At 34.4% G+C, this 11042-nt stretch overlaps 1 protein-coding gene across 6 annotated transcripts in view; it reads left to right on the top strand.

Annotated features, from left to right (window-relative positions):
* LOC144243374 (pleckstrin homology domain-containing family A member 5) overlaps positions 1 to 11042 on the top strand; it is a 237017-nt gene that overhangs the window by 208807 nt on the left and 17168 nt on the right. For 4 of the 6 annotated variants that reach the window (XM_077778397.1, XM_077778393.1, XM_077778395.1 and 1 more), the window contains 5 exons: positions 4536 to 4637; positions 6792 to 6903; positions 8434 to 8480; positions 9283 to 9471; positions 10271 to 10388. In XM_077778397.1, coding sequence (XP_077634523.1) covers positions 4536 to 4637; positions 6792 to 6903; positions 8434 to 8480; positions 9283 to 9471; positions 10271 to 10388 — 568 coding nt within the window. The remainder of the gene's footprint in view (positions 1 to 4535; positions 4638 to 6791; positions 6904 to 8433; positions 8481 to 9282; positions 9472 to 10270; positions 10389 to 11042) is intronic. The other 2 variants (XM_077778394.1, XM_077778396.1) reach the window with 1 other exon arrangement.

The following is an 11042-nucleotide window of genomic DNA, read 5'->3' on the forward strand; positions in this document are numbered from 1 at the left end:
TCCCAACTTGCACCGTCTCTCCCCCGCCTCTCTCTCTCTCAAAACTAAACATTAAAAAAAATTTAAATAAAATCAAATAAGCCCACAAAGATAGTAGAATATGAGTACTATAGATGAAACCAGATGGGCTCTGTACCCATAACTGTTGAATTTGGAGTGGGCCCTACTTTGGTGTGTATTTGAACATTGTGTATGTCTGAAAAAGGTTAAAATAAAATCCATGAAAATGCTAACAAAAGTGTAGCACAATAATAGTTATTTCTTTCTTTTTCTTGCCCTACATACTAGCTTTTCTACATTTATAATTATACAAATATATTACTTCTCAAATTTGTACAGTAAACAATAACTAATTCTTTCAGATGGAGTATAGTTTTATTTCAAGGAGATTAGAAGAGAAACACAGGTACAAGTTAAAGGTTATAAATAAAGATAACACATTTATTTGTAATAGCATATTGTGTAACTGTTCCCATGGGTGGATTTGGTTATAAGTTATGGTTGATTCTAGAAAAGAAAAGGTGGGGTGCCTGGCTGGCTCAGTCAGTAGGGCATGCGACTCTTGATCTCAGGGTTATGAGTTTGATCCAAGCCCCATGTTGGGTGTAGAGAGATTACTTAAAAATCAAATCTTAAAAAAAAAAAAGAAAAAAGAAAGATCTTATTACATTAAAAACTTGGAAATGAATCATTGGTCCTATTACTTTCTTAATAAAGATCAAAATATGTAATCACTATAGTTCCATTTTAAATATTAAAATCCTCATTTTTGGTAGCCTGACATTTCATTGCATCTCAGTGTTGCAGACCTACTTGAAGGTTTTTTCCCCCCATAATGGCCAGGTCTCATCTCAGTATAAAGAAGTCACCACGATTAAAAGTTACTCTGTTCCCCATCCTGAAGTTAGACCAAGTCAAATTCTTGAGACGTCTTCTGCCATCCCTGTAACAATCTTACATATGCACATACTTTTCTTTTTTGCCTTTGTTAGAGTATAACATATTATCAGACATATAATCCATGTACACAATCCATGTGCATAGATATGGCTGACATCCATATCAAGACACTGAATTTTACTAGCATTCCAGAAGCTCTGTGACCAGTGACTGTTCCCTGGAACACCACTACCTGACTTTTAAACTGTATGTTAGCTTTTTGCTTATGTTTGAACTCTAAAAGGATGAAATCATATAGTATATACTCTTTGGCTTCTTTTAACATGGTGAGAGTCATCCATATGGTTTGTAGATTGCAAAATTTCATTCATTCTTTTAACTGTATATAGCATGAAACTCTCCACATTTTTATCAAAAGCGCTTTTTCCTGACTTAAATGCTTGTGATTTTTAGATAACTGTATATTTAAAAGTCATTACCCCTTTTAATTGCCTTGTCATACTTGTATATTATCTTCTTGATCAAAAAAACCTGTAAGGTCATGTTTAAAGATTTTCAACATGGTACTTGTGTAATCCATTAAATTCTTTAATGAAGGGGCGCCTGGGTGGCTCAGTCAGTTAGGTGTCCGACTTCGACTCAGGTCATGATCTCACAATCCGTGGATTTGAGCCCTACGTTGGGCTCTGTGCTGACAGCTCAGAGCCTGGAGCCTGCTTCAGATTCTGTGTCTCCCTCTCTCTCTGCCCCTCCCCCACTCTCTCTCTCTGTCTGTCTCTCAAAATAAAGACATAAAAAAAATTTTTTTTAATTCTTTAATGAAATGCTCAGCCAGGTATTGGGAGAAACTGATGTTTTGCCAATGCTGCCCCTTTCTTTGCCGTTCCCTACTGATTTGTGTTCTGCCCGTGTATAATCATGTTTGAGGAGCCCAGAGGTGAAGGTGGAAGCAGATAAGCCCAGGAGGATTATGGGACTTGGCCATATGTTAGAGTGCACTTTCCAGCCTAGAAAAATTGAAAGTATATTGTGTTTCTTTACCCTGAAAATAATTTCTGGTTCTCATTCCCTAGCTCTAGATTATGTGTTTCCATGAGAAAGACAAGGATTCTTACCATCCTAAAATGTTCTGACATGTAGATGCCTCTATAGCCTTTGGATCCACCCTGAAACTGGCTTTTCTACAAGAGAGGTCAGGTATTAGCCTGGCAGTGCCATCTGTACTTAATTACTGGTTGGCTATTGGGTCTGTCATCTTCATTTTACCCTCCCTAAAGCCTTTAAAGGCCCACCATTTAAATTTGTAATTTTTGTGATGTACACAAATTAGAAGATGTTAGAGGCAAATTTTATTAAAGAAGAATAATATCCTTATTTATTCAAGTAAATGTTGAAGCCAAGTAAGGAGACTAATCTTTACACAATGTAGATGACATAAAAATTGTTAGTCCTTTATCACTTTGCCTTTTAAAATTTTTATTAATTGTGAAGTCAGTTAAAAGAGATGATAAAAAATCTCCAGTGGTGGGCCACTTGGGTGGCTCAATTGGTTAAGCATCTAACTCTTGATTTCAACTCAGGTCATGATCTCACAGTTCATGAGATCGAGCCCCACATCAGGCTCTGTGCTGACAGCACAGAGCCTGCTTGGGGTTCTCTCTATATATATTCCTTCCCTGCTTGCACAGTTACTCTCTCTCTCTCAAAATAAACCTTTAAAAGAAAATCTCCAGTGGTTTATCTTTACGTTTTAAAAAAATATAATTCATTGTAAAACCTGCTTAAGGAAAATCTTATATTCAAGAAGCAATTATTCCAAATGGCCATATTCTAACACTCATTTTAATTTTTAGAAATGTATACCTTGAATAACTTTCCATTACCTATGTTTTAAAAAGTAATTTTAAGCTAGTTGCACAGAATGAAAAGTAAAATAACTCTTTAAGAGAACCTTTACAAACAAGCTGTTAAGATTAGGAGCGCCTGGATGGCTCAGTCGGTTAAGCGTCCGACTTCAGCTCATGATTTCATGATCTCTTCAGGTCACGACCTCCATGGGTTTGAGCCTCGCATCGGGCTCTGTGCTGACAGCTCAGAGCCTGCAACCTGCTTCAGATTCTGTGTCTCCCTCTCTCTCTGCCCCTCCCCCACTCACTCTCTGTCTCTCTCTCTCAAAATAAAGACATAAAAATTTTTATTTTAAACAAAAAAAAACAAACTGTTAAGATTATTGTGTATCATGTGTCAACTATTCTTCAATTTAAAAAGTCCTGTTGGGGGGCGCCTGGGTGGCTTAGTCGGTTAAGCGTCCGACTTTCACTTAGGTCATGATCTCGCGGTTCGTGGGTTCGAGCCCCGCGTCGGGCTCTGTGCTGACAGCTCAGAGCCTGCAACCTGCTTCAGATTCTGTGTCTCCCTCTCTCTCTGCCCCTCCCCCACTCACTCTCTGTCTCTCTCTCTCTCCTAGAAATAAAACATTAAAAAAAATTTTTTTTTAAAAAAAAAAGTCCTGTTGGGACACCTGAGTGGCTCAGTCGGTTAAGCTCTCGACTCTTGATTTTGGCTCAGGTCGTGATCTCTCAGTTGTGAGATCAAGTCCCTCATTGGGTTCTATGCTGAGCATGGAGCCTGCTTGGGATTCTCTGTCTTCTTCTCTCTCTGCCCCTCTCCCATTCATGCGCACACTCTCACTCAAATAAACATTTTAAAAAAAACTGTTAAGATTATTTTAAGTACCTTTTCCTCCACACTCAGCCTCCTCTTGCCTTATCCCAAGATCTTTCCTGTTGTTAAACTGACATTTCTCAGGGCAGCTTCATTCAGCACAGTTCAGGGCAAGAAATCTCTGTTAATGAACGGTTCTTAGAGCAGAGTTATTAATTCATTGCACAACAGCATTCAGCATGTATTTGTTGGTTGTGTTACATTTGCTAACGTCACACTCGACACTAATGATAAAACTGATCAAAGCCCCTGTCTTACTTTATCAATTTGTTGACTTCATACCACTCTGAAATGTCTGAGGAGTAATTACAGCTCGTAGAAGAATACGTGTACTCCCATAGAATAGAGTTCTGAAACAGTGAAATGATGGTGTATTTTTGACCATTTGTAGAATCATTCCATATTCACTAGATGACGAGTGGTTAAAGACCAAATATGAAAAACCTCTCTGTGATTTTAGAGTTGGGGTGATTTTTTTTTTCCAAAGGAGAAAAGAAGAGGTGGGTAGCATATATATTGAGTCTCTGTGGGCAGAATTCACTGAGTTGTTTAGTGAATTAAGTTTCTAATTAGTTTTCTAATTCAGCTAACCTAATTACATTACTGTAAATTTATTCCAGGTAAAGTTTTGTTAGGCTTCTGGTATTAGTGAAAATCCAACATGCTAAAATACAACCTATGTAGTATTTTTACTTATGGAGAAATTTTAGTCAGGGCAGTTAAGAAAGTGCTTTAAAACAGGAAAGTAAAGGGAAAATGAATTATAGGAAAGGAAAATGAATTACGAAAGTTTTTATTCACCCAGTATAAACTTACACAATTTTCTAAAATCTAGAAAGCATGTCATTGCAGTGATAACAATATAAGAGCACATTTTCCCCTTTAAAGTAATGACAGCTCTTTGATTTTAGGAACTGGAACGAGCATGGAGAGAGTATGATAAGTTAGAATATGATGTGACTGTTACCAGGAACCAGATGCAAGAACAGCTAGATCGCCTTGGTGAAGTTCAGGTACAGAAGTGAATGGTTTTTTGCATTTTCTCAACTGGTTTTGACTCACCCCAACAACCCACCTTGTGAGATTCATGCATGCCCTGAACAGTTTTTATACTACTGGCCACCTAAGACCTAGGCTTTAATATTTCTAATAATAGGATTCTTATTATCCCACACAGTAGCCCATCTCTCATTGTTTAAAAGTTCTTTATTCTGTTGGGTACATGGTGTGATCACTGTCATATTTTGTGTTCCTAGCTAACTATATGGAAGTTAGTATTAAAGTGTTGAATTAAAATAAATAAATAAATAAAGTGTTGAATTACGTGGACTTATTCAATAAAGGGTAATTTATATTATATAAAATTTAAGCTGGGGCACCTGGCTGATTCAGTCAGAAGAGCATACAACTCTTGATCTCAGGGTTATAAATTCAAGCCCCAATATTGGGTGTAGAGATTACTCAAAAATCAAAAAATAAAAATGTATTCTAATCCATTCTATATTAAATTTCTCTTTCTTATCAAATTGTAATTAGCCTATAGACTTTTGATACATTATTGAATAGGGGAAGATGCATCACCATTTAGCATGAACAGTCAGATCTGGAATCAAGTTCCAAGTGTTAATTTTCTTGTCTATAAAATGGAACAATAATACCTGTCTCAAAGAACACTAAGAAGTGGAGATAATATATGTTTAAGAAAGCAATAAAAGTCACTTCATGCTTGTAACCCTATGTAAATTTGGTCATAATAGTGCCTACCTTTACTGGGTTATTATAATGGCTAAGTATGTTGATATTTTTGAAGCACTTAAAATAGCATCAGACACATAAAACATACTGATAAGTAAGTAAGCGGAGCACCCGCCTAGCTCAGTCAGTAGAGTAAGTAACTCTTGATCTCAAGGTTGTGAGTTCAAGCCCCACGTTGAGCATAGAACTTATGTTTTTTTAAAGTAATAAGTAAAAAAACAATGAAGGCAACAAAAACTTAAAAAGATGACATACCGGGGAGAAGTATTGTTGACCACTAACTCAACAAAAGTTACTATTTACATCTGCAAGGAATTTTCTTTTTGGTTTGGAGAAGCATACATTAGAAAAATGGATGGAAAATATGACTAGCTTTAATCTATAGAAAGTAAAACTCAGATTGCTAACAAGTGTTTGAATATTGTTTGCACCAGTAATCAGATAAGTGAGAAATAATACAAAAATGAGACTTTCATTGTATACTTTTTCTATATATTTTTTTAATTATTGCAAAAATCTATATTCTATATAGAACATGTGCACACATCTAGTTTTTATAACTGAAATTCATTCCCTAGAAGTCTATGTCAGTATTCGCATCTCTGAGTTATCATGGTGTTTGGGTCTTGTGTGAATATTTCCTTATTTTACTTGGATGCTTCCAGCCATGTAGCTTAGAAAACTGGATAACGAAGGTTATGTAGTGCCTTTTTGAAGTAGCATTAGTACATAGTCTTCATGTTTATAGATTTTGAAAGCATGTTTTCACCCCTCGGAGGACTTTTTTAGCTTACTGATAAAATATATTGATTTCATTCTAATATCTACATTTGTCAAAAACTGATATTCAGTGAATAAAAATGTTATTGGTTAATGTGACAGTTTGTACTTCATTGCCCTTTTATAAAAAAAATAAATTTACATTCCAAAAATCATAATTCTTTGTATCCAAAGTATCAATAAAAGTCATAGCATTCTGTTAGAATCTTATTTTAGTAAGACTAATAATAAGACCAATATGATCTTATTTTCTAGAATTTCTAGAACTTAAGAAATTAGTATACTTACCATTTATTTTTTCTTTTCCCTTAAAAATATATTTTTTTAAATTTGGGTTTAGTGAGTTTCTATATTGGTTTTTGTTTTCCATTTTTTAGTCCCTTGTGATCAGCAGTAATGCAAGGCAAAGCTTATTGAAGAGATGTGAAATAATGCACTTAAGTCTGAGAAATTGAATTTTTTTCTCGGTTTTATTATCTTTGCCACAGAAGTCACAAAATTGGAAGAGTCACATAGATCATATTAAGTATCCTCAAAACTTAATCTACTGCAATTCTCATTTTTAAAAAATATATAATTATTGTAGTTTACAACTTTATTTTTTCCTGTATGTGGTCTCTTTTTACTGATAGACCGAATCAGCAGGAATTCAGCGTGCACAGATTCAGAAAGAACTTTGGAGAATTCAGGATGTCATGGAAGGACTGAGTAAACACAAACAGCAAAGGGGCACTACAGAAACAGGTAAAGTAGCTTTATATTTTATTCCACAGCAATTGACCATAAATATTAATTCTAAATGGAGTGACACAGAGCCATCTGGCTGGCTCATTCGGAAGAGCGTACAACTCTTGATCTCAGGGTTGCGAGTTTGAGCCCCTCGGTTGTAGAGATTTCTTTAAAATAAATAAATTTTTTCTTAAATAAATGGAATGAAACATAGAATTAGGTTTCTTTGTTAATGGATTTTTCACATCAGAAAATAGGCACTCTTATAACATTGAATCATTACACAAGTTTGGAAAGTAAAAAGCAAAAGTTCTGTCAATCTCACCCACAACAAAAATAAATTACTGTTTTATGTGTTTAATTGTATACAAAATGTTTTGCTTTTAGGAATTTTTCCCCCACAACAGAAAATGGAATCATACTATACTTATTTTTCAACAATTTGGTTTGTTTCTCCTTAATGGTACAGTGCAGTAATAGCTGTGTAAGAATTCATTGTATAGATGAATTATAATGTATAATTATTGTTATAATGTATTATAATATTATTTCTGTGTTGATGGACATGTAGTTTGTTTCCAGTTTTTAAGTTTGTTTTTTTTTCTATCATTAGCCTTGCTGTAATGAGCATTCTTCTGTATATGACTAAACATACATGCTAGTACTTAGGGATTAGAAGTGGGAAATAAGCACACATCTTCGATACTTGATAGGCACTGACAGATTGCCCTCTTAAAAAATTGTACTGGATTATATTTACATCAGTAGTACTTCAGAAAACTCTTTTCCCTATACCCTTATTTAAACTAGATTTAGGGGCACCTGGATGGCTCAGTCAGTTAAGTGTCTGACTCTTGATTTTGGCTCACGTTTGACTTATGATCTCATAGTTTGTGGGATCCAGCCCTGCATCAGGCTCCACGTTGACAGCATGGAGCCTGCTTGGGATTCTTTCCCTCTTTCTATCTGCCCCTCCACCACTTCCTTCTCCCTCTCTCTCAAAAATAAACTTAAGGGCACATGGGTGGCTTAGTCGAATGAATATGACCTTCAGTTCAGGTCATGATCCCATAGTCCATGAATTCAAGCCCCACATTCATGAGTTCAATCCCCACATCAGACTTACTACTGTCAGCCTGGAGCCCACTTTGGATCTTCTGTCCTCCCCCGCTCATGCTCTCTGTCTTTCAAAAATAAAAAAACAAAAGCAAATACTTAATAAACAAAAAATAAAAATAAACTAGATATTTTAACTTGTATTTTTTAATGTAACTGGCTTCAAATTCTGAAAACATTAATAAATGAGGGATTAGAACTGAAGGCTTTTTAAAATAAGTGAAATGGGGGCACCTGGCTGGCTGAGTCTGTAGAGTATGTGACTCTTGATTGTGGGATTTGTTAGCTCAAGCCCTATGTCTGCTATAGAGACTACTTAAAAATAAGAACTTTAAAAAATAAATAAAATAAATGAAATTATTCCTTTTTTATGTAGACTTAAAAGATATGTTGAGTGTAAGTAGTTACATTTCATAATTTTTTTAATAGGTATGGCAGGATCAAAGCCTTTCTCAACAGTTAAGTACAAAAACGAGGTAAGTTTGGATTGTTTGTCTAACTCTAAATTATTTTAAATGTATGAATCATGAATTGGAATTTTATTGTCTTCTCTTCATAACAAAAATGTTTCCTAAATATATTTAAGTTGTTGTTTTAATCTTGAAATTTCACTGATTCAGTAATTTGGTACTTCTAACAGATACAATTTTTCTTCCCTCAGTGCAAAAATAAATAAACTAATAGAATCACTACTTTGAATTTATGTTAGAACTTTAACATTGTCATACTTTTTCTAATATAAGTAATTTGAGTATTTATCATTGTTTCTTATTCTTGGTAAAATTTATAAGATGATTGATGGATAAGTTCTCTGTGTGTCATGTATACCATAAAGAAATTACAACTACAAAGAGATACTGTCAACCTAATTGAAAGCATTTGTGGTTTTGAATTTTATATTAAAACCAATCAAAAAGAAATATTTATTTTTTTCTTAAAAATTGCAAAAACAAATAGGCAGTAGGATTTTTAAATTATTTTCTTTTATTTTTAAAGTGAAACACAGGAGTCTCATACATCTGTTTTGATTTTGAGCTTCAACTAAAGCTAACCTGAATATTACAGGGAAAAAAGTTAGATAAAACCATATTTAAGACCCAGTTACTGGCTATCATAAACATTATTTTACTTTTCAATATGAAACTGACTTTTGGCTTGGCAGTGTCCCTTTAATTATCTTAAAGTGATTTTTTTAAGTTAACTTACCATTGCAAAGAATTTAGATATACTTAATTCAATATGCTTATCTAAATAAGGTGACTATTCTACAATCTTTAGGAAGAGGAAGTAGTCCCACCTCGGCCTCCACTTCCTCGGTCCTATGACTTTACAGAGCAGCCTCCCATTACCCCCCCTCTGCCCAGTGATAGCAGCTCCTTGCTCTGTTATAGCAGGGGCCCAGTCCATCTGCCTGAAGAAAAGAAGATTCATCAAGTTCAAGGATATCCAAGAAATGGATCTCACTGTGTAAGTGGCTTCAATAGCCACAGAATAATCAATCATGTACATGCCCTCTCATTTTTGATAACTTATTTTACACTCAGTCTTTCTTTTTTATTATAACCCCACTTTGAGCCAGTGCTTTTTTTGTTTTTTTTTGTTTTTTTTATTTATATGTAAACTTATTATCTGTGTTTTTCCTGTTTTGGTTTTACCATTCTCATTTCTTAATTTTACAATTTAATACTTCATAATTTCGTATTTCTAATGTTTTTGTAAAGTGCTTACTTTGCATTTGTCTAAGAAGTCTTATTTTAAATATACCATTTCAGGATATTAAAGGTACAATTATATATTTAAATCAGAAGCAAGAATGAAAAAGATTGTTACTAGGCATGATAAAAGGGTTAGGATGTGGGCGTTCCATTTAAGAAAACTTAGAGGATGTGGACATTGCCAAGGAGAAATATTCATTACCCATGGAGGCTGAAAATAAGAGCTTTGGGGTTAAAGAAATGTAAAATGTGGTAAGCTAGAAGACAAGTAGGAGGGTAAGGAATAGGACTAATTGAGTTAATATTATATAATTATTTTCAGACCTCAGGTTTACTATGATAAAAAATGTTCTAATGACTTTGTCCCTAAGAGGAATATTCTTAATTTGAAGACCATATCAGTTATAACCTCTATGTCAGTTGTGCTCTGTCCCCAAGATAGCTGGCTGAGACTTTTAGCTTTCAGGGTTTGATCTGAGTCTTTAGAGGTAAGCATTTTAAAAGAAACTTGTAGCAATTTTTTTTTTTTAATTGCACGTCATCTTTTCAAGGGTCCGGATTATAGACTCTACAAGAGTGAACCAGAATTAACAACAGTGGCAGAAGTTGATGAGTCTAATGGAGAAGAAAAATCAGAACCTGTTTCAGAAATGGAAACTTCTGTTAAAGGTCAGCATTCAGGATATATCTTATCTCCTGTGTTTTCCAGACATTTTAGCTATAAACTCAGTTTACATGTTGGCCCAATACCTAGACAAATCCACAATCCCTTATCTGAAACCTTTGGAGTCTGATGATATTCTGAATTCAGAGGCTTCCGGTATTAGGAAGGTAACTGACCCATACATAAACCATACATAACGGGTCATTTCAGTTCGGCATGAGGCAGCATCCTCTTTTATTTCTGGAATATTCATTCTAAGTGGGATAAAGACTAAAATGCTTCATATGCCAAACTTTTGAAAAGTTTTCCATTTCCGGAGATTTGGGGAGAGGGAGGTTTTAAGTGTTTCTGTTTCAAAATTGTACATAAAAGATTAAGTGCTTAGAGACATCTGGCTGACTCAGTCACTAGGACATGTGACATTTGATCTGAGGGTCGTGAGTTGGAGCCCCGAGTTGGGCCTAGAGTTTACTTAACAAAGAAATAAACCAACAAGCAAATTCCACAAAATAATACTTACTACTCTTACTGGGTGTATTCGAGTTTTTCATTGTATTTTTACCAGAAACTATTTATTTTTGTATATATTTATGTATTATGTATTTATTTTATGTTTATTTTATTTATTTATTTATTTATTAGTAATCTCCACACCCAGT

Source organism: Crocuta crocuta, unplaced genomic scaffold, assembly GCF_008692635.1.
Source record: "Crocuta crocuta isolate KB4526 unplaced genomic scaffold, BGI_CrCroc_1.0 scaffold1173, whole genome shotgun sequence".
Taxonomy (NCBI): Eukaryota; Metazoa; Chordata; class Mammalia; order Carnivora; family Hyaenidae; genus Crocuta; species Crocuta crocuta.